The sequence below is a fragment of the Odocoileus virginianus genome, chromosome 16, assembly GCF_023699985.2.
Source record: "Odocoileus virginianus isolate 20LAN1187 ecotype Illinois chromosome 16, Ovbor_1.2, whole genome shotgun sequence".
Taxonomy (NCBI): Eukaryota; Metazoa; Chordata; class Mammalia; order Artiodactyla; family Cervidae; genus Odocoileus; species Odocoileus virginianus.
The window spans coordinates 31,851,565-31,876,388 of record NC_069689.1 but is presented as its reverse complement, the minus strand read 5'-3'; the positions used below and the strand labels follow the sequence as shown (position 1 = coordinate 31,876,388).

General features: G+C 37.0%; 1 protein-coding gene across 9 annotated transcripts in view; it reads left to right on the top strand.

Moving 5' to 3' along the window:
- Nucleotides 1-24,824, top strand: part of NPAS3 (neuronal PAS domain protein 3) — a 927,606-nt gene that overhangs the window by 268,935 nt on the left and 633,847 nt on the right. For 5 of the 9 annotated variants that reach the window (XM_070478040.1, XM_070478042.1, XM_070478039.1 and 2 more), the window contains 2 exons: nt 18,517-18,761; nt 18,870-18,920. In XM_070478040.1, the coding sequence (XP_070334141.1) occupies nt 18,517-18,761; nt 18,870-18,920 (296 nt within the window). The remainder of the gene's footprint in view (nt 1-18,516; nt 18,762-18,869; nt 18,921-24,824) is intronic. The other 4 variants (XM_020870546.2, XM_070478043.1, XM_020870548.2 and 1 more) reach the window with 1 other exon arrangement.

Sequence of the window (24,824 nt, the reverse complement as noted above, 5' to 3'; positions counted from 1 at the left end):
GTTTAAATATTTTTGTCAGGGAAGAATTTATGAGTATCAGGGTTTTCGTGGGGACAGAGGAGTATCTGTGTTTCTTCCCTTTTGGTTTCCCTTCTCTTGTTTACTATAAGAGCATCCAAGGATCAATTTACTGGGTAAATTTAGTTTCAAGAGAAGTACTACAGGACATGTTATTTACTGTTTTAAATCATGATGTTTAAGGACATGCAGATCATCACTAACATAATCATCTTTCAACAAATACCTCTTCAGGACACCGCATATATATAAGACACCATCTTATTATTGCATTGATATTGCTGTTGTTCATTTGCTAATTCTTGTCCAACTCTTTGTGACCCCATGGACTGCAACATGCCAAGCTTCCTTGTTCTTCAGTATCCCCCACAATTTGTTCAAACTCATGTCCTTTGAATCAGTGATGCCATCCAGCCATCTCATCCTCTGTTATCCTCTTCTCACCCAGCCCTCAATCTTTCCCAGCATCAGGGTCTTTTCCAATGAGTCGGCTCTCTGCACCAGGTGGCCAAATAGTGGAGTTTTAGCTTCAGCATCAGTCCTTCCAGTGAATAGTCAGAGTTAATTTCCTTGAAGATTGACTGGTTTGATCCTCTTGCAATCCAAGGGACTCAAGAGTCTTCTCCAACACCACAGTTCAAAAGCATCAATTCTTCAGTGTTCAGCCTTCTTTATGGTCCAACTCTCAAATCTATATATGACTACTGGAAAAAAAACATAGCTTTGACTATTCAGACCTTTGTCAGCAAAGTGAAATCTGTCCTTTTTAATGAGCTGTCTAGGTTTTTCATAGCTTTACTTGCAAGGAGCAAGCATTATTTTAATTTTATTGCTTCAGCCACCATCCGCAGTGATTTTGGAACCCAAGAAAATAAAGTCTGTCACTGTTTCCATTGTATCCCCATCTATTTGTCATGAAGTGATGGGATTGGATGCCATGATCTTAGTTTTTTTAATGTTGAGTTTTAAGCCAGCTTTTTCACTCTCCTCTTTCACCTTCATCAAGAGTCTCTTAGTTTCTCTTGCTTTCTGCCATTAGAGTGGTGGTATCTGCATATCTGAGGTTAATATTTTCCCCAGCAATCTTGATTCCAGGTTGAGCTTCATTCAGCCCAGCATTTTGAATGATGTACTCTGCATATAAATTAAATAAGCAAGGTGACAGTATACAGCCTGATGTACTCCTTTCCCAATTTTGAATCCGTCTATTGTTCCATGTGTGGTTCTGTTGTTTCTTGACCTGCATACAGGTATCTCATGAGGCAGGTAAGGTGATCTGGTATTCCCATCTCTTGAAGAATTTTCCCCAGTTTGTTGTGATCCACAGTCAAAGGCTTTAGCATAGTGGAGGAAGCAAAGTAGATGTTTTTCTGGAATTTCCTTGCTTTTTCTGTGATCCAACGAATGTTGGCAATTTGATCTCTGGTTCTTTTTCCTTTGCTAAATCCAGCTTATACATCTGGAAGTTCTTGATTCACATACTGTTGAAGCCTAACTTGGATGATTTTGATCATTACCTTGCTAGCATGTGAAGTGTGTGGTATTGTGCTGTAGTTTATTCATTCTTTGACATTGCCCTTCTTTGGAAATTGAATGAAATCTGACCTTTTCCAGTCCTGTGGCCACTGCTGAGTTTTCCAAATTTGCTGTCGTATTGAGTGCAGCACTTTCACAGCATCATCTTGTAGGATTTGAAATAGCTCAGCTGCAATTCCATCACCTCTACCAGCTTTGTTTATAGTAATGCTTCCTAAGGCCCACTTGACTTCACATTCCAGCATTTCTGACTCTAGGTGAGTGATCACACTATCATGCTTATCTGAGTCATTAAGACATTTTTCATACAGTTCTGTGTATTCTTTCCACCTCTTCTTAATATCTTCTGGCTCTGTTAGGTCCATAGCATTTCTGTCCTTTATTATGCCCATCTTTGCGTGAAATGTTCCTTTGAAAGTGAAAGTCACTCAGTCATGTCCAACTCTTTGCGATCCCATGGACTTTATTGTCCCTGCAGTTCTCCAGGCCAGAGTACTGGAATAGGTGGTCTTTCCCTTCTCCAGGGGATCTTCCCAACTCAGGGATTGAACCCAGGCCTTCCACATTACAGGCAGATTCTTTACCAGCTGAGTTACAAGGGTTGTTTTTCTCTGTTTCTTTGAATTGATCAGTTAGGAAGACTTTCTTATCTCTCCTTGCTGTTCTTTGGAACTCTGCATTCAGATGGGTATATCTTTCCTTTTGTCCTTTGCCTTTCACTTGTCCTCTTTTCTCAGCTGTTTGTAAAGCCTTCTCAGACAACCACTTTGCCCTCTTGCATTTCTTTTTCTTGGGGATGGTTTAGTAACCGCTTCCTATACAATGTTAGGAACCTCAATCCACAGTTCTTCAGACACTCTATGTATTAGATCTAATTCCTTGACTCTATTTGTCACTTCCACTGTATAAATCGTAAGGGGTTTGATTTAGGTCATACCTGAATGACCTAGTGGTTTTCCCTACTTTCTTCAATTAAAGTCTGAATTTTGGCATAAGAAGTTTGTGACCTAAGCCACAGTCGGCTCCCGGTCTTGTTTTTGCTGACTGTATAACACTTTTCTATTTTCAGCTGGAAAGAATATAATCAGTCTGATTTCAGTATTGACCATCTAGTGATGTCCATGTGTGGAGTCTTCTCTTGGCAAAACTGTTAGACTTTGCCCTGCTTCATTTTGTACTCCAAAGTCAAACTCGTCTGTTATTCCAGGTATCTTGTGACTTCCTATTTTTGCTTTCCAGTCTCCTATGATGAAAAGAACATACTTTTTGGTTTTTGTCTAGAAGGTCTTTTAGGTCTTCATGGAACTGTTCATTGTCATCTTCTTTGGCATTGTTGGTTGGGGCATAGACTTGGATTACTCTCATGTGAATTGATAAAATGGTCTTGTTTAGTATGAACTTTTAAGAAATTTCTAACACAATTTAATCACTAATTTTGGGGGCACACTATGACTCATTTTGAAAATGGCTATTTTAATTTTTTACCTCCTACTCTACCATCTTGATCGCTCTCTCTCATTTTAATTTTTAATGAAAGATTTTTTGTATATGGTCTTCCCTTGTGGCTCAGCTGGTAAAGAATCCGCCTGCAATGTGGGAGACATGGGTTTGATCCCTGGGTTGGAAAGATCTCCTGGCAAAGGGTAAGGCTACCCACTCCAGTATTCTGGCCTGGAGAATTCCATGGACTGTACAGTCCATGGGGTTGCAAAGACTTGGACATGACTGAGTGACTTTTACTTCACTTTTTAATTTATGATGTGTTCATGGCAAACTGATTGAAATTTCAGTTGTGATAAAGTGTTTGAAACCGGGGCTGAATTGTGGTAAACAGATCTATGCGTGAATATGCATATGAGCGTTTTCAATTTTTGGAGCTACTTTTAATAATAAGTTTGATCCTATGGAATAGAAACTAATCTATTTTTTCCTGATCATTTATAGAAAATTTGTAAAGCAGAGTGAAAAGGAGAAATTCTACCACTCTGAGAAAAATCAAAGTTAATAGTTTCTTTTCTTCCAATTTCACTTTCTGCATTTCTCTCCATTTTATGCTTCTTCCTCATTTTTTCATTGTCACCTGACTGCTATGACTCTTTTTATCTTCTACATTATGTATCCCCAAATTAAAGTTAAACTGTCAACAAAGGCTATTAATGGTGTTAAACCGTAGATGGTTAACTGCCATAGGCCAAATGATACCATTTTTAAAATGAGATGCTTGATATTTTACAAAATGGAAGATTTTGCATTAGAAAAATAGTCTAGATTTCTGACTTCTCTTAAATAGGAAAGACTTGGCAACTTTGGGGTTTCCATTCCCATCTAGTAACAAATGCTTTTCCTGGATAATGTGTGCCCTCTGGTGACTAGGCAAGTGCTCTCTGGTTTGCCACAGTCCCCACCACTCCCTGTTACTGCTCAACACGGAGGGTCCAGTTGCCATTTATTGTCATGCTTGCATTGCTTTCTCTCGTTTAGTCCTCTTTATTCATTTCTATAATTTTGTTGGATCCTGCAGGTATTTGAGTTTGTGATCTCAAACTTAAATTCATTTGTGCTAGACTAATCATAATTCATAAAACAAAACAAAAAAAAACCCCTGACTCACTCTTCTTGCATGTATGAATTTTACGAGAAGAGATATAAACGAATCCAATGAGTGATTCTCTGAGAGAGAAATTGTGTAGAAGAAAATGAGGTGACAAAACTGAGAGGGTAAGAAAACAGAATTTGAAGGGCAGTGTATACAAGTCAGCCCCTTTAACCCAGTGGTATGTTCGTGTGTGTGTGTGTATACAAACAAGTGCACCTGTGTGCACATGTACATGTATGTGTTTGAAAAGTGACTCTGGGAATTCCCTGGTGGTCCAGTGGTTAGGGTGCTGTGCCCCCACTGCAGGGAACATGAGTTCAATCCCTGGTTGGGAACGTAAAAAAAACAAAAGTGACTCAGGCTTATAGCCGTGGGAACAGGACTCAGTTGCTGCATTGCTATTGTTGACTCATTGAGCTCCATAGTCTGTAAATATGTTATTGGGAAATTCTGCTGTTATTGGAACTGAAACTAAAGACTTAAATGGTCTTTTGTCCCTGATGACTCAAAAGGAAACCTTGAGGGAAAACCCTTTAAGATGAATATCTCAGCCCAAATAAAACAAAATGAAATACAGAGAGGACAGAAGGTGAATTTAAGAAGGGGCTCTTGTAAAGTGCCTGTGAGTGAGTAAAAAGGTTACAGGATATTTGTTTTGGTTGAGGACCATACTGGGATGATAAGTCAGAATGGAAGTATTCAACCCTAGGTCTACCTTTTGTATTTTTTAAGCTAATTATTTGGTGGTTTATAGATTCAGATACTAAGGTTGTTTATGATAGCTTTGTGGTAAAGGCCAATTGAGCAAATCACTGGCTTCCATTGCCCCATTTCAATTAAACAGTCCCTTTTACATCAGCTTACAAATCAGTCATCATGTGCTTTCCTACATTTAAGTATGTTTTACCAACACTTTGAATTCATGTTACTATTAAAGTTGTAATTATTCAATATCAGTAAATTCAGTGCTAACTTTCAGTTAATAAGACAACTGGGTCTTTTTAATGTATACTTATATCATGATTCAATCTTTTGTTTTTCCATGAGCAGCTTGCAAACTAATGAAATTTTTAAAAATGCCTATTCATTTTTATTTAATTTCATGCTATAAACATTACTTTTATACATCAAAATAGTACCTATCTTTATCATCCTGTTACATTATTAGATCTGACTCAGAATAACTTACTTGTAGTTCCTCAAAGTCAGATATTAATGAGAGGACTAAGCGTCTATCAAGGTTTTTCAAAAGGTTTTAGGGTTTGGAAAGGACTTGGTTTCTGGCTAAGTAATGGATGCTTATAAATAAACTGTGTTTTCTGTGTTGTCCTGCTTTATAAAGTACCTCAGTGCGGTGTTATGACTCCTCAAATTAAATCTCGTATGATAATCCCTGGCACATTAAAATCTTTGCTACTTCATATATGAAGTCTAATGCCATGAACACACTGTTCCTGCAAGGGCCACCACCAGTTAGACGTGGGATATGCAGCAGTCAATGAAAAAACAATGATCCTGATCATTTGGTCTGTGTTAGGACTTAGTAGAGCTCTTAGGATACCATTTATTGAGGGAACTTGTTAGCCAAGACTTGAGTCAGTATCTGCGATTTTGCTTCAGGAAGTTCAGTGTGTGAAGTATTTTGTGTGTTTATTTGTCTGTGTTTTCTCCCGGGTTAGAATCCACAGATGCCCTCAGGTTGGCAAGGAGTAAGTGACACATGGAAGAAGTCATTCATTAAATGATAGCATCTCCATCCCCAGCCAGGCAGCTGGCATAGTGTACCCTGGCGCACACTGCCTTGGGGTTTTGAGGGACCACAGAAGACACAGGAGCCGGGGCTGTGTGGCTGAAGGAGCTGGTCATTTGGTTGGATGCTCACTGGGGTAGCTTGAGAAGGAATAAAGGCCTCTCTCAGCCTTTTCACTTCCAGTTCTCTCTTAGAGGAATGACCAAGACAAGCATTTTCTCCAGATACTTTTCAGGTCGTACTACTACATGCAGTGATGACAGGATGACATTTGATAGCACTATCAGGAAAATCATTCATTAAATGAAAAATACCTTGAGCATCAAGGTGTTTTGAGGCTCAACTTAGAGCCAATAAAATTACATATATGTTGTTTTTTTAAAATATTTTTTATATTAAAAATATGTTTATTAAAGAAATTTCAGAAATTATCTCCTGCCCACTCACCTCCCATCTTCTGACCCCCTCTACAAGAAATGTTTACTAATCTTGATATTTTGGCTTGCGGGACTCAATCCTGGTTTGGATTTATTTTCTCTGTATCTACATATAGTTATAGATACATTGCTATAATTGTTTAACCCACTGTACATTCTGCTTTATGATCTTCCTTTTATCACTTAAAATATTGTAAAAATGTTTTCCCAGTCATTGAATATTTTTTTCAACCTCTTTATTCAGTATCTTGAAAATATTTCATAATTTATTTCTAAAGTCTATCAAAAGAGGCAGTGAATATTATTTTAGAATGTATTTGTTTGCATCCTTGGCCAGCTTGGGATCTTTATTTGCCAAAGTGTTCCCTAGAAATTGTAACAATGTATACCTCTGGTAAGTTCCACCATGCTTTTGGAACCTTGATGAAAGGTTAAATAAAAATGCATGCTTTAAAATAAAGTCAGGTAGGGAATAAAGTCTGTTGTCTCTTCAGACTGTTGGCACCATTATTCTCAATGATAGTGTTTAAAAAAAGGGTGGCCACTTTATGTATTTCATTAAAAATGCAAGCAGTTATAGTATAAAGGTGTTCATTGATGTCAAGTAAGTGGGTGTGCTGTTTGCAGTATTCACATGACCATACCTTTCATTTTTCATACTTCAAAATCTTCAAACTTGTCAAAGCCTGCTTTCTCCTTTCCAAGTTTCTCCTATCAGGCTTGAAAGTTTTCAAAATCTTTCTTCCACTGGGTTGTGCTCTCAAAAGTGTTTGAAATCACACTTAGAGAAAATTAAAGGAAAAAGTGAATTTTCCCTCTAGAAAAGGTCATTTGAATTTGAATTCTAAAGCAACTTAGTTTTGGGACTTAGAGCAATTAACAGCAAATTTACTCCAAATTGGAATATGTTTATAGGCCTGAAAAAAATAGGGGGGTTATTGGACATTTTATTAATGAATTAATGTTTCTATAACAATTATGATGGAAATTATATGGGTGATTATCAGTTAAATAAAACTTTATCCGTGACTTAATAGTCATATAATCAGGAGAAGGGGACTCATAACTTTAATCCTATAGAGGCAATGCAGTGCAGCGGTGAGATGTAAGGATGGAGTCATCTTGCCAAGGTTCAGATTCCATTTTCAGCTGTCAGTGATCTTGGGCAAGTTACTTTCTCTCTGTGTGCTTTGGTCTTCTTATTTATGAGATGGGGGACAATCATATTTCCAGGGTGACCAGCTGTTCTGGTTTGCCCAGGCCCATTCTTCTTTTAGCACTAAAAGTCTAGGATACAGGGAAAGTTCTCCCTGAGACAAAAAAACTCCTAGTTTGGGGCGAGGAGGCGGGGGGATGAGGGCAGAAAGTTAGAAATAGAGCATAAACCCATATAGTGGCCCCCCCAAAACAGGGGCTAAAATAAGTGTTTTAGGGTCAGATATATATAGTGGAAATAATCCGCTTTCCATAGATGCTGTTATTTCCCCCTTCCATCCTTGCTGATATTGACAATGGTGAATTAAGTAGGATAATGTTTAAAATACTTAGAGCCTGAAACTTAGTAGATGTTCAAAGATGTTTGCTTTCATTCAGTGTTACTATGATGTTAAGGTTTATGCTGTTTTTTGATGGTACTGAATAATATTAAAAGGCAGAAACAACGCATGTACTTTCCTGTCATTGATATGAAAACTAAAACTATAGTCCCTTGGGGTGATAGAAATCCCCTTGCATGGTTATTAAAATGTCCTGCCATCACAAAGTGCCCACCATTCCTCCTCATTTTTGCCTTTCAGCAGAGATGGGCTGACCCTTTCAAATATTTAGCAGTAGACTTCCCTCTCAATGTGTGCTCACGACTTCTGTTACTGCTAATGGAAGTTACACATGTGTGCTCACCAGGATGAGAAAGGCCTTTATCCCATGTCAGGCAAAGACCCGTGATCCTGAATCTCTTTCTAAACTTCAGACCTGAAGAGAGCAGTGCAGGGTATTGCTGCTTTCTCACTATATTAGCTTCTTCAATTTCCTTTTAATTGGAGCCTGCAACCCAGAATCTTGTAACTTCAGGGGGATGAACAATACAAATTAAGATCTGGATGCTTTCCAGGAATGAATGGCTCAGCTCAAAGAACAGTTTGTTTTTTTTCTCTTCTTTTAACACAGTTGTGGCTATTCACAAATCGCATGCAGTTGCCTAATGAGTCCGTATTTGCTTCTGAGGTTTCACATTTGCAAACTATACTGCTGAGAAAATAAGTGATGTGTTCACCCACCTCTGGTGTGAGCTGACTGATTTCATGTACAGGACAGAGAAATACTAGAATAGTCAAAATTCTAAACCAGTAGCACAGAACCTTCAAATACAATATCTTACCCTTGTTCAGGACATTCATTTCTCCCCAAGAATTCTTTCTAATGTATAAGACTTCAATTTATGTTTAAGAACTAGTAAACTATAGCAGTTTGACAGCCATTCACACTTAATTCTGTGCATTAAACCAACAGCATTCTTTTCCACAAACATCCATTGTTAGGACAATGCTCTCAGACAGAATTTATGAGAAATGGAATTATGTTACCAAGGAGATAGCATTTACTATAATGAAGAGTAGATCCTAGAAAATGGCCCCTTTTACAGCAGCTCAGAGCAGAGCCACAAAAGCAATTGATTGGTCTTGGCATTTAGTCTTATATCAGCTGTGTCATCCATAGCTTCAGGAGTGAGAACACTAATCTAAAGTGACATTTCTGTTCTGGCGGGCTTTTCTGCCCTGATGAAAGCAATTACTTCATTCCTAAATGATAATTTGCAGGAGTTTCAACCACTTTAATTGATAATTTTTTTTTTTTTTTGTTCTGAGTTCAATTGTGAAGTGATTAGCTGATTTGGTAAATAGAAATTTAAGGTGTGAAATATACAAGTTGCTCCAAGGTAAAGTGCTATTTATTGGGTGGAGAGAAATTACTTGATAAAACTGCAGTTTTTTTGTCATTATTATGGAACTGCCAGTTGGTAGCTTAAAGTTCTGGAGGAAAATGAAGAACAAAACACTTTGATTCAGGAGGTTTTTGGCAGACACCAAAGCATGCAATGAATAGTTGGGTCTTGCTGTGGTTCATTCAAGGGTTATTTGAATCAAGGTGAACATTGGTTGAAAAGAACTGTGCGGACCTCTCAGCTTTCTTTATTACTATTCTAATGACTCATTCTGGTATTAAATCCTCTTACTTAAAGTATTAAGAATAAGAATGCTCATTGGCTAAAACCAATTAATTTAATTATTAAGTTCAAACATACACAAGGCATTTTCTGAAGATGAGGGAAAGCATTCAGTGGAATGGCTTTAATTACTCTTTGGATCTATTTTACCACAAGTCAAAAATAGGTCATGATTATTCTATCAGAACAGATCATAGTTTAAAGATTTTAAAGATGCATCTTGGTTTTAATACTTTATTGCATGTTAGCAGTTGCACACATTTTTGACAATGTTTTTAAGCAATCAATTTCATGATATTTTCTTACATGGGGGAAAAATAATGGTCATTTCACTTGTTAAATGAGAAAAATAAGGCAAGAATGAAGGTCAAACTGATTTAGCACATCAAACAGTCTTTGTCAGCCTAGCTTAATATATCCTGAGTTTGTGGAACAAATGAAATTTTGCTGCTATGTTACACTTTGCTTCCAAACAACCATTACAACTGGTTTTATATATTGTGTGAGCATCAGACCATCAAACAGTGCATCTTTACTGACGTGTTGCTGCAGCGATGATCTACAGCAGCAATCTGCCATTTATATAAGGGCAAAATGTGCATCTATATTTAGTTGTGAAATTGGCCTATTATACTCTTGATGTTTACAGAGGCTAACATAAATTAATGATGACAGCTATGAGCAGTGCATTAGTTAAGCAGCAGAGTTCTTACCTTGAACTTGAAGGTTCCAGTTTTAACTTCCAGTATGTACTATACTGCTTTCTTCACACATTAAAGGAAGGTTTCTGAAATTATTACCCTTTCTTGAAGAGCATTAAAAGATTTCGGTTTGGGAGTTATGTTGTACATAATCCTACCAGATAACAGTTGTTTATGCATTTCTCAATTATATTACCTTGTAAGAAACGTGGTATTTACAATCATGGGGAAAAAAAATACTTCTGAAAGATTTTTATTCTTTTCAGTGGACTGATTTGATTGACTTTGAATTCTCTGTGATGCCAATGTGTGGTGGACTATTTTATTGAAAGTAATGAAGGAAGGACAAGCAGTGCTTATAGAATCTTTACTGTACTTTTTCCCTGGGAAGCTGCCTCATTCAGCTCATGTCAGGGCAGGTGTAGGTACCGGAGTAACTATAGATTTCACCGTTAACTATGACCAGAGATCTGACAAGTATGCAGGTGTTCAAAGGTTCATGAGTTAAAATGCTGCAGCCTTTGATGAATTTTTGATGGCTGCATTTTTAATACAGGTCGACCTTCTTCCTTTGAGGCTGCATGCCAGATTAATTGATAAATAGTAGAAGTCTAGTGCTGGATTCTCCTAAGCAAAACAAGTAGGAAAATCCATAAAAAAAAAAAAAAAAAACTGCCTGTCTGGCTCCTTAGAAGTACTTTAAAAAGATAAAATTTAAAGTGGTTTTTACCCTACTTTTCCTTTCCCCTAGAGTTAATGACCAAAACCTGCCATGTTCTTTTATAAAGACTGGTTATTGTACTCTAAAAGTTTACATGAAGGTGTTAACTTTGAGGCTTAGAGAGAGGATTTTTATGTAGAGAGAGTATGGATCTGTTGATAATGTCCATATAAGAAATCATTCCATAAATATAATTATAAATTATTTAAAACTAGCTGACAGATATCTGGCTGTGAAGAAGTAATTGGATAAGAAACATTTGACTAAGGTGGCTTACTTCTTCTGTTGGTTCCTCTGTGACAGTTACTATTTCTGCTGTGTTATATTCTGTAAATATCCAACTATATTGTTTCTGTAATCACTATCACCATTTCTTTGAAGTAGGAAACCAAAGAAATGAATTTTGCAAAGCTAAATTTGACAAACCACAAGAGACAACTTAGTTCTTTTAATGAGTCATCACATCCAAAGTTATCTGTTTTTTCCACCATGGGAAAGTGTCCCAGTGAACAATTGACACCTTTGTCCAACTCTGAGACAGCTTCAGAGAGATCGCAAGTGCTAAGTCAATTTCATAATATTGGTTTTGTGATAGTGGCAGTGCCTGTTTTTTTTTTTTGTTGTTGTTGTTGTTTGTTTGTTTTTTTTAAGAAGCAACAAAAACTTTCTTTTCACTTTTTTTTCCTGTCTCATTTCTGGCTCAAGTAGAGTTTCACGATTCAGCCTTGCCCCCACTATGGAGGCCAAAACTGAAAACTGCTGTTGTCCTTCCAAGATTCTTCCCTGCTTCAAATGTTCTGGGTGAGCTCTCCATGGTCCTGGATTTGGAGCTTTGCTTGACAGACAGAGCTTTCAAATTTGTGATGTTTTGGGAGATGCTTTGAAAGATCTTCTTCCTTCTAGGAGTACACATATTCTCTTCCTGATGAATAATTATCATTGCAACTTTGAAGTCTTCCATAGAAGCTTTCACAGTCTTCCTGAGTAACCCACCCATTCCCTTAATTACTGTTTGGATGTTAATTTTTCTCTATAAACAAAATTGCTTGTCAATTTTGAATGCCAGTTTTTTCTACTTTAGGGAACTAAAAAATGATCCTTTATTATTCTTAGCATAGGAAATCACTTATTTATAAACATTTCATCTTCCATTAATGAGACAGGCATTTTTTATTTGAACAAGTCATTGAGTATACCTATAGTAAAAGGCAGGTAGACCTAGGCATAAGGAGGAACATAATGAAAAATCAATATCTCTGCAATCAAGTAGTTTTATTTCACTTAAGTACACACTGTGATATGTCAGAACCAGTAGATGGAAATCTTATTGGTGAGAACACAGTGTAAATTATAAAGGACCTCAAAGCATAGAACAATCAGTGTGACAGAAGCATGGGTTTTCATTTAACACATCTTATACAGTATTACTGTGTCCTAGGCACCATTATAAATATTTTTTTAACTACCCCAGTTAATTTTAACAGGAGCCTTATGAAGCAGTATTATCATCACATATCACAGGTGAGAAACTGAGGCAAAAGAGGCTAAGTAAGTTGCTCACGTTTATTAATTATTTTGTAATAGTCATAGAGCCAGGATTTAAGCACAGGCTCTGGAATTCATGCACTTACCCTCTGTCTCCTGCTAGTGTGAAAGACATGCTGAGAGAGGCAACAGACAGAACTTAAAGAAAGTGAGAATCATGAGTTGAGAGAACATGGAGGTATTTAAATAGATAGGCAATTTTAGGGTTATCACCAAGCAGAAGTCAGCCCTCTGATTTAATTTCTACTGTCACTATGTGGGAAGTAAAATTTACTAAAAAATGAAAGTCATAAGTGGCAGTAAAGAAAGGAGTTTGAGAAACAATGAGTTAAAAACATATGTATTTAGAATTATAAAAACTGTAGCCTGAATGAAAAATAAAGTGATAGGAAAGATGCTACTAGTTAAAAGAAAATTGTAAAGAATTCTGGAGGAATAAGGTGATGATCAGATGTGGTACTAAGATTAAAACAGTCAGGTTTTCTCCTAGATATAAAATTATTATAATAGCAGTCAGTGCCTATAGTGACTTTACTGGTGGCTCAGATGCTCCTGGCAATACAGGAGACCTGGGTCAGAAAGACCCCTTGGAGAAGGGAATGGCAACCCACTCCAGTTTTCTTGCCTAGAGAATTCCATGGACAGAGGAACCAGTGGGCTACAGTCCACAGGGCTGTATAGAATTGGACAGACTGAGCATCTAATATTTTCACTTTCACTTTCCATGTTTACGTAACATTTACAACATGGCAGTTGTAAGTAATAGATGTCAAGGCATTTAGCACTTGACATATATTAGCTCAATTACTCCTCTGAAGAATATCATGAAGTGTGTTCTACTATAATGTCTGTTTCCCAGATGAGGAAATTGAGGTCCGAAGAAGCTGAGACTTCTGTCCAAGATTGCCAGCTAGTAACTGTGTGATGATGTGGACATGGAGCCCCTACCCCAAACATCTGCACTTCCAAGAAAGCTTAAGTATAGATTGACTATATTTAGGCATTCTTCAGTCTTATTAAAATTCTTTGTTGTAAAACTCTAAAGTAGACTCTACCACATTTAGAGTTTACAAACTATCTTAATTGTTGCAATATAGAACTGTCCAAGGGAGGTTCACTTCTTTATAGTCTACAATACATCACTGTGAAATTATCATGTGAGCCATTGCAGTGGTCCCAGAAGACTTGCCAAATACTCAGGAGGTCCGTCCTGGGTGTTCATTGGAAGGACTGATGCTGAAGCTGAAGCTCCAATACTTTGGCCAGCTCATGTGAAGAGTTGACTCATTGGAAAAGACCCTGATGCTGGGAGGGATTGGGGGCAGGAGGAGAAGGGGACGACAGAGGATGAGATGGCTGGATGGCATCACCGACTCGATGGGCATGAGTTTGAGTAAACTCCAGGAGTTGGTGATGGACGGGGAGGCCTGGCGTGCTGCAATTCATGGGGTTGCAAAGAGTCGGACACGACTGAGCAACTGAACAGAACTGACTGACTTGTTTGTCATCCTCATGGTCTGAGATAATAAAATTGAAGTTCAACATAATGACTTAGAATTATAATGTCTACAATGGCCAAAGTGGATCTCAGAATTCCTTCATTGGAACTCTTTCCATGAAACATACAGCTTGCCAAAGGAACTTAAAATACATGGAGGATTCAAAAAATAGCTTTATGTTTAACAAATACTGACTCTTGAATCTTCATTCTTAGTAAACTCTTTTTTGATTGGTTGTTAGGTATATGCTTAAAGGTATAACTTTATAAATGTGTAAAAATTCCTTCAAGATGTTGAATAAAAACATAGATTAAATAGTATTATTTTAACCAAGGATATTTTTAGGATAAGTTAATTCTAGCAACATCAATGGTAGAAAGAGGGCAGAATCCAGCTTTATAACCCTTATAAGAAGAAATCCTATATGTTAAATTATTATTCTTTTGGATGGAGTGATGGATCCCTTTTGGAAATTTGAAAATCATTTAATAAACCCTCAAAAATATACATATATGTGCATTATTTTGCATATGATTTTCAGATATGTATGTGTGTCTTTGAAAATAGTTGTTGATTTGTTGGTGGTGGTAATTATTAGTGAAGATGATACTGTTGTCATCATAGAATTAAAATTTTGATTTGTGGAGGATTTTCTGTTATTCAGAGTCTAAGTGAAAGAGCATTAAAGTAGTAGGAAGTTTGGGCCCAAGAAGTAACTTACTAGTTAATCATATTTTAGGTGGCAGAGATCAGGCAGTAACATTTACTCAGAGTCAATCCATTCTTTCTCTAGTATTTAGAAATGCAACTGTAATGTTTCGATTTAGAACACAATGTACAAATGCAAATTTGTGTTAGGTTTTAATGTAGTCCTTAATTCAGTTTGAGAATTACTTCTAACTAGGCTCTACTTCACAAAAGCAGGCAAAAGATTAATCCACAATCTGTCATTGACTTAAGGTCTTTAGCTTCATCTATTGTATCAGTATCTCCACAACCTTTATAATCCTTTGAGTGTATTTTATTGCTGTTGCCCTCAAAACCAATTACTACTTATTATAGACACAGTGCCCGCATTCTGGAAATCTTCTGTACTGTGGTGTCTGCATAGTGATGTGATGGGGAGTCATGGAAAACTCTCTTTGTTATTAAGATTATGGCCAGGAAGATTACTCCAGTAGGGTAACATGGTGTGTGTGAAGAGATTTTTTTTTTTTTAAAGGGGGAGTGATAGAGAAGAAAACCTGATAAGATAATATATGGGAACACATAAAGTAAGTGCTATTTTAGAAAAGTCAAGTGTCAGAGGGCAGTGTTTAAGCGAGGCACTCCAAAGCATTAGTGTCACATACCCCACCTTCCCTAAGTGGACGAAAGAAGTCATCTCCACTCTACTTCACCCTTGGAGCCCACTGGGCTACTCCCAGGGATCTTTGGCATTTCTACCTTAGGATTAGTTTTTTTCCTTAGGTTATTGATAAGCCCATACAGCAAATATCAATTTCAGAATGATTGCTTAATCCTCTACTGGCTTCAGGTGAATAGAGAAATTCCCACTATGAATGTTAGTAATATTGATTAGATAACAGATGAATCCATTTGGGACCACTGAGTGACATATATAAGGAAAATTACATATAACATCCCTGTGAAACTTCTGGCAAAATTGACCTCCTGAATTATTACCCAATTGCAAAATGAGTCCCTGCTCCGTTATTGACCAAATGGCATGTTTTATTTGGCTTGCATGATTTTCAAAAAATGCCAATTAGTTAACATAAGCTTAAAACGTAACATAAACTTGGAAATACTATGTAAAAATTCAGATTCTTGTTTTCTAGAAATAGCAGTAGCTGAAATCTGGCAGCACATGCAAGCCTTCCCCCAAAGCAGCACACACAAGGCTAAAACTGTATATGCTTTCCTTTGCCTGGGCTGTCATCCTCCAGTTCTCCACAGTCAGCATCAGGCCTCTTTATTCATTGACATTCCCTGCCTTAACCCTGCTAACGCTTGAGTTAGCGGCCTTGCTCCAGAGCTCCATCACAGTCACTTATAGAAGCCCCCCCCCAAAAAAATATATATGTGTGTATATATATATATAATAAGCTCAGCCCACCTTCTGGAGTAGTATTTGATTATGAGAACACAAAAAGAGCGAAGCCCTGAACTTGAACCACTGCACTCTACAAGTGGTAGATAAAACATTTCAAGTGGCAGTTCTTTGGGTACAACTGACTTAAATGGTATTAGATAGATTACTTTTATTATATGGGGGTAGAGGAGGACTGTGAATCATTGTTTTATCCTGAGATGTTGACATAGATTCAGATTTTACTTGTACTTGGTCAGACTTTAAGGCATCTCTTACTTTTGTGTACCTAGTTATCAATAAACCACATTGAGCATTTGAATAATGGAATGGAGATCAGCTAACATTTTGAGAAACAAAATGACATAGCTTTTCCTTATAAATTAGTGATGTTTCCACTGAAGATTATCACCAGAGATATCAGGACAAAGATTTGTCACCTGTGACTGCTTTGACTCTGAAAATGGTAGTGTTAATTGGTCTAGTTCTGAGAAATACATTAGCTAGCTAATGTTGAATATTTTATTAATAGAGTGAACATAAAACCTGTTGGGCTATTAGCCTAGCAAGTATTTGACCAAACATCATGGAGTTATTTAAATTACATAGATACTCAGTAAAACTCTTAAAGTATCTGCAGTGAAAACAGTTTTCCACTATGAACAATATCAGATATGGTCTAAGGTAATATGGAATGTTATTGCTCATATTAAGAGGTTGAAGCCATACTACTGGATTCATTTTGACCTGTTCCTCTGGTCTGGCTCCTCTTGATATTTTATAGTGGGGAAACCAGGATGCTAGATTCAAAGATTTTAAATGCTTTCAAAGCCCAATAAAATGGATACTTATATATTATATTAATATTACCTTGATACTGTAAATATTGCCCAATTATTTATCATCACTGTCTGATTTTGAATTTTATTTTTCATCAGACACAAAACAGAGCAATTCAGAGTAGGTGGATTTCTCCTGTCAGATGCTCACATATAACTTCAGTTGTGCCAGATTCTGCCCTCAGCAATGCAAGCAAACTTCAAACAGAAATGTACATAAATAGTTAAAGGAAAATGCTGGATCCCACCTGTTGCTTCTTCTGTGAAGTAATATGTCTATAATGTTTATAAATTTTAATAACCCATACGGGGCTTTATCTTTCAACATTAAATTTATATTATTTTAAAGTTTGACTTTTCTGGGTGATATATTTTATTCTCTAATATCTTAGAGAATCTATCTGTCTATGAATGTATTCTTCTTAATAAAGAATTAAAGTATTCTTTTATCAACCAATTACCAGTGCATTTATAAAGTTCCATTGAAATCATCATTTTCAATGAGAGGTTTTCTTTATCTGACTGAAGGTTATGATTCTTATTGAGGGCTGGAAGCACATCAGCATTTCATTTGTTAATTCTGTGAAATGTGGTTTTGTTTAGCCTTTGTTCCTCGAGATGGTAATGGAAATAATTTTTTAAAATGTGTCCTTTTGAGGATTTAGTCTTCCCTGTGGCTCAGATGGTAAAGAATCTGCCTGCAATGAGGGAGACCTGGTTCAATTCCTGGTTTGGGAAGATCCCCTGGAGAAGGGAATGGCAACCCACTCTAGTATTCTTGCCTGGAGAATCCCATGGACAGAGGAGCCTGGCAGGACTATAGTCTATGGGGTCACAAAGAGTTGGACACGACTGAGCAGCTACACTTTTGATGGTTTAAGATCCCATAGTGATAATAGTTGAATAAACAAAGCCATTAGCTTAAAAATAGATCTATAAATGGGCTTCCCAGGTGGCTCAGTGGTAGAGAATCTGCCTGCCAATTCAGGAGACATAGGAGATGTGGTTCTATCCCTGGATAAGGAAGATCCTCTGGAGGAGGAAATGACAACCCACTCCAGTATTCTTGCCTGGAGAATCCCATGTATAGAGGAGCCTGGTAGGACACAGTCTGTAGGATCACAAAGAATCGGACACAACTGAGCAACTGAGCATACACTCACACATGCATTATAATTATCATAATTATAATTATAATCACAGTCTTTTAAATTGCTCATAGCTGATAATAGCCAGCATCACCTGTAAATCTTATGTCTCAAAAACAATGACTATATCTCAGTGCATGGGTAATTGGAGTGAAAAACTTAGCAAGTAGATTATTTTTACTCATTGTACTTGAGTTTATGGCATATAAGCCCTGAGTTGGAATTTATGGTTTTAGTGGTCTTTGTCTGGAACTCCTTTTACTGTGGCCCTGGAATTTTGAAGAAAATTTTGGTAGACTTTTGCTGGCTGCGGGGAGGCGGGGCACAGATGAAGTAAAAAGAAAAGCAGTGTTCGTCTGATTGACAGAATCACACATTCTAAACAGCACTTTTTCACTTCTTTGATTCCAGTTTGCAAGCATTGAGAAAGGAGAAGTCCCGGGATGCTGCCCGTTCCCGCCGGGGAAAAGAAAACTTTGAGTTCTATGAATTGGCCAAGTTGTTGCCTCTTCCTGCAGCCATCACTAGCCAGCTTGACAAGGCTTCCATCATTCGACTTACAATCAGCTACCTAAAAATGAGGGACTTTGCTAACCAGGGGGACCCTCCATGGAACTTGCGAATGGAAGGCCCTCCACCTAACACGTCAGTAAAAGGTAAGGTTTCAGCCCCTGTTGATCCTGGAATGTGGTCTATTGGTGTCTCTGAGATGAAACGTTTACCATCATCCTCTCTTCTTTTCCTGCATATCAAATCCTTTAAAGGGATACAAATGTGGAAATCTGAACTCTGCATGAGAAAGACACCATGTGAAGGTGAAATAAACCTCTTCTATTTCTATTTTATTTTCAAAAAGTCTGTTAGCTTGAATATTCTATCACTTTAAATAAGGTTTCAGGGAAATGAGATTGAAATGACTTACATCAAAATGTTTCTTGGGTTTAACTTATGTTATGCTAATACATGCAAATTATTATTAAGTAGGGGGTGGGTAAGAGAATATTTGGTAAAGGTTAGGACTAACATTTTCTGATTTTAGTTACCAAAGAGAGGCAGGGAGCAGAGTACAGTTGTAGCAGGCATTTTGAATAATGATTTTATTGACTAACAAAGTGATCAATCTATGTATTGTTTCAAGTCTTTATACATAGTTCCTACAATTTATAAATATAAACATGTATTTATGCTCCCAATCCTGGATGTACTTACCCTTAAAATTTATGAAAACTTTAGGTTTTTTTTTTACCCTGATACTTAAGAGGGTTATTTTCTTGCATGCTCTTGAAACATCTAATAATTAATGAAATTTTAAGCATATGAATATGCATGCATATGTTTATTGATGTACATGTGATGTTGGCCACTGATTTTCTTTCTTTAACAATGTATCACTCAAGGCATGGAATGGGATCTGTTGGTTTTTCTGCTTTAGCTTTGTATCTAGGCCCTTGATGAGCATGAAATAACTGGACATGGGATGGAATTGCAGGCAGCCTCCTCTGAGGGAGGAATTAGATTCTTAGCTATGTGATTACACCTTGATGACTACCTGTGAAGTCCCTGCATTCTTGCTGTTGTAGAGAAGGATACTGGAGGAAGCTATAACTTCTCATAGGATTCAAATAAAATGAAAGTGCAACAGCAGTGACTTGAGAATTCTGTGCTAAGAGGTGTAATAATATGTATGTAGATACCTGTGAGAATCTGTTTACATCTTTGCTATTGTTACTTAGGGATTGTGTTTCTTATGCTTATTAGAGAAGGAAAATTTGAATGCAAATTGTAACAAGTTATTTTTCTGTGGGGCAGAGGTTGGCATACATCTTCTGTAAAGGCCGTATATAGTAAATATTTTAGTTTTGGGGGAGTACTCAACTCTGCCACTGTAGAATGAAATCAATCATAGACAATGCATAAACAACAAAGAATGGCTGTGTTCTAATAAAACCATACTTGCAAAGCAGGCAGCTGCCACCAAATTTGGCCCACAAGCCATAGTTCACAGACTCCTGCTCTAAGTATAAGAATGACATTTGAAGGTTGAGAAGAACATACAACAGAGATAGCTCTCAAGGGCAGGGTGTCAGTATGAGGAAGCACATGACAAATAGACCAAGGCACATTCATGCTTTCCTTACACAGCCCTTCTACCCTTAAGAATGTTGATGTCAACTTGGTAATATACCAGTCCATGTTCCAGATACTAAAACAGGGCAATTTTCCGAAGCCAGAGATGTGAGTATAATCCTAGTAAATACTTAAGAGTTTATTTAGTAGGTTGTCTTTATGTTTATTCCAAATCATGTAAGATGAATGTATACATGTAGCAGGTTAGAAATCACAAAAAAATATAAAATATATTCTTAATCCTTTTATTCAATTCAAATAACATTGACTGAGGAACTTATATTAACTTGTTTAATATAATTATCTTTTACTTCCATCTTTTCTTTAAGAGAGTTGGTAGCTTATAGGCTTACTTGGTAGTAGTTACTGCCAAAGTAGAAAAATCTAGTGGTTCCATGGTCTGTCTACTCTTCTTCTTCTTGTTTAGTCACTCAATCATGTCTGACTCTTTTGTGACCCCCAGACCATAGTCCACCAGGCTCCTCTGTCCATGGGATTTCCCAGGCAAGAATACTGGATTGGGTTGCCACTTCCTTCTCCAGGGATCTTCCTGACCCAGAGATCGAACCTACGTCTCTTGAACTGGTGGGTGGTTTCTTTACCACTGAGCCACCAGGGAAGCCCTGTTCATTCTTCTACCATGTGATGATTCTGCTTGCTTTTGGAATCATGGCCTTTTAGAGATGCACACTTATAGATAATACAGAACTAAGCCCTCATTTAACAGGTGAGGGAAATGATGTAGAAAGGGCTTACAGTTAAGTATTAGAAGATCTAAAACTAGAATCCCATTGTTTTTCTTTTCTGTGTAGGGCTCTTCTTATCAGATATTATTTCCAGCAATAATATTTGATTTCTATCACCATCATCAAACATTGCAGGTGCGAATGCTCTCAGCTTTGGACTATGGCTAATAATTCATTTTTATTTTGTGACCTCCAGTCAACTCAGCTCTGTAAATACTAATGATGAAGATGGATAAAAATAAGATAAAATACTATCTCTGCTCATAGGATAAGTTCAGTCTATAGAGGAACATGGTAATGTCAGTGAGAAAAGTGGAAAGATTGGAATTTGTGTACTAGACTTTATTATTTAAAAAATTTTATCCAGATTATCACAGATCATCCAGTTGGCACATGTTTACTCCATTAGAAATCTGATGATAGTCTAGAACTGAAGTCTATACTGTACTGAAGTATGGGACTTGATATTATTTACTCTGGCTCTCAAAAGTTGCTAGGAATGCAGTGGGTGCTTTCTGTAAGCTGGTTCTGCTGTACAATATATGTATATTTTATTGCTTTCCTCTAGTTCTTTAATGCAAACCTGCTATTCATTCTGATCAAACATTCATGAAACAACAACATCAAAAGAAATTCATTTTAATTTGCTAAGGTCTTCTATGTTGTGCCCTTGAAGAAGTTCATATGGATAAACAAGCTTATATAAATAGCCTCCAGCATCATGTGAAGTGCAGTTCATAATCCAACAATAAAACAGTAGACATTATACTTCGTGCTTCTCCAAGCAGTCTCTTGAATAAACCTAAAGGCATTTGGAAATTTATATGAAAAGTGCTTACACGATGTAGGCAGCATCTTTTTAATGTGATGAGTTGTTCATGTTAATAATTAAATTTCAAAGCTTAAATTTAAATTTGTCCCAAACAACTATATAGAAATTTAATTATTTTAATTTACTGCTTCAGAAAGGTTCTTTATTCTGCCCTGTGTTCATCATATCTTTTCTTAAAAGTCTATAAAGGTTGATGAGTTTGTTTTGTGATGCCCATTGTGTACAGATTATTGCAAGTTATGCTTGCAGAAAGCACACTCAGGTGGTAGTGTGTAATATGTCCTGAGTCAATTACTTCATGGAAATGATATGTTAAGCAATTGGAAGGTAACAGATAGTTTTTTTCCATTATTTTAGAAATATCTCTATTGTTATAATACAGATCAAGTCTACAATGAACATTATGCATTATTCAAGAAATGACCAGGCATTCTCAGCAGTGTTTCAGCTAAATAACTGATGATTGTAACCTTTAAAGAAATCTCATTGTGGTGACTGTTGGTAAATCACTTCTCCATTCATAGTAATCTCTGTTTAGAGGCTATCTGGAAGCCATTATATCTTTTATTAATCTTAAAAGCAATGGCTGCTGATTTGACATTTGCTAAAACTAGATAAATTTTCTGTCTTTCTAATACCACAGACTTCAGTCAGTTTTTGGAGTATATCTGTGTCTGCTGCAACTCTATTAATCCAGGAGTATTTACCACTATAAGCCTAAGTTTTATTTCACTTTAAACATTGCAGCTTTTAAACAACAATTTTCCTATATGTGTGACAGGCCGCAATCTTACAGTATGTAAAATACAAGACATATTTAGCTTTTGGAAGGGAACAATTGAAAACTATGCAAGACAACTTGTGATTAAAATTGACTGAACACATTAAGGAAGAATTTGAATATTTTCATGGAATTTCCTTACACTATTTCAAGTATCTATGTGGTTTAATGTAGATATTTCTGAGAGGAGAAACTTTCAGGTCTTTATTTAAGCAACATAGAATCTATTCTTAGCCAAAGACCATACTGTTACTTAAGCAATGATGTCTAATGGATTCATTTACGTTATTCATGTAGGGTAAATGAGTATAGGACATCCTTCAGAATAACACTGAATTACTACTATAATGATTGTCTCTGAGATATAAATAGTATTTTATAAAATGGTTCTAGTTCCATAGAAGGTAGAGATTCCAAGACAGGCTGAGTGATAGACCTTCTTGGTTTAAGCAGCTCAAAGGTCTTGATTTCCCTTCTGGCATTTTACTGTGTGCTGACATTATGTTACCTCTCCCAAGTGACATTCATGTTTAGGGGCAAGTGTCATATTACTTGTTATTAAAAAGTCATGTAAAATGAAAATTCTTAGAAGCAGTACATGGCATGTATATCAACCTGTGGTAGTCTTTATTTTCAAACAGCTACATGCCTAATGGTGACTTCTCAGGTTCTGAAAAAGAGCTTCCTATCGCTCTTCCCTGGTAGCTCAGCTGGTAAAGAATCTACCTGCAATGCAGAAGACGTCGGTTTGATTCCTTGGTCAGGAAGATGCCCTGGAGAAGGGATAGTCCATCCACTCCAGTATTCTTGGGTTTCCCTGGTGACTCAGGTGGTATAGCATCCACCTGCTCTGTGGGAGACCCGGGTTCGAACTCTGGGTTGGGAATATTCCCTGGAGGAGGGCACAGCAACCCACTCTGTATTCTTGCCTGGAGAATCCCCATGGACAGAGTAGCCTGGTGGACTACAGCCCATGGGGTCGCAAAAAGTCGGATGCGACTGATCAACTAAGCACAGCATAGGCCTAGGAGAATGGGAGAGGAGATGAAAGCTTGTTTGGTTCCTATTCTTAACTCCATTATCTTCAGTAGACTGAGAGCCTGACTCTCTAGTCTAGACTCTAGTTTTATTTGCCTCATCCCAAAGTCAGTGGTTGGCACCACATGGAAACAGAACCTTCCAAAATCCAAGCTTACAGTGCTCCTTGCTGTTTATTTTGGTAGCAGGTGACAAGTTTTACTAGTATATGGAAATAGGCTATGATATAACTGCCTTTCTGGGCTTCCCTGGTAGCTCAGCTGCTAAAGAATCTATCTGCAATGCAGGAGACCCAGGTTCGATTCCTGAGTCTAGAAGATCCCCTGGAGAAGGGATCGACTACCAACTCCAGTATTCTTGGGCTTCCCTGGTGGCTCAGACAGTAAAGAATCCACCTGCAATGCAGGAGACCCAGGTTCGATTCCTGAGTCTAGAAGATCCCCTGGAGAAGGGATCGACTACCAACTCCAGTATTCTTGGGCTTTCCTGGTGGCTCAGACAGTAAAGAATCCACCTGCAATGCAGGAGACCTGGGTTCAGTACCTGGGTTGGGAAGATCCCTGGGTTGGAAAGATCCCCTGGAGGAGGGCATGGCAACCCATTCCAGCAATCTTTTCTGGAGAATCCCATGGACAGAGGAAACCTGGCGAGTCATAGGGTGTCAAAGAGTCAGACACAACTGAACCACTAAATCACAACTGCCTTTCCTTAGATATGCTTCCAAGAAGGCTCTTTAATTGTATGCTATAATCCCTTTATATCTTTCTGACAAAGTTATTACTTCTGAAAGTTAATTTTTTTTCCTTAGTGTTAAAATTATCTTTATCCTTTTAATATTTTTCACACATACAAGCTTTATTATAAAATTGTAAGCTCAGTTTATGAAACTTAGAAAGTAAAAAGATAGAAACAATTCACCTATTAATGTTACCACCCAGACAAATACCATTGATAGTATTTTGATGGATTTCCCTTTCTTCTATATATGTTAAACAAAGATTAGTTTTTAATCTTACTTTTTCACACACAATATTTATATCCCACCCTTTCCATTTAATATTCATGAGCATTTTCTCACTGTGCACATTTTTTTTAAGGGTTTAACATAGTGATTCTTTTTTTTTTTTTTTGCTTTATTATTTTATTTTTTTTCCATTTATTTTTATTAGTTGGAGGCTAATTACTTTACATCATT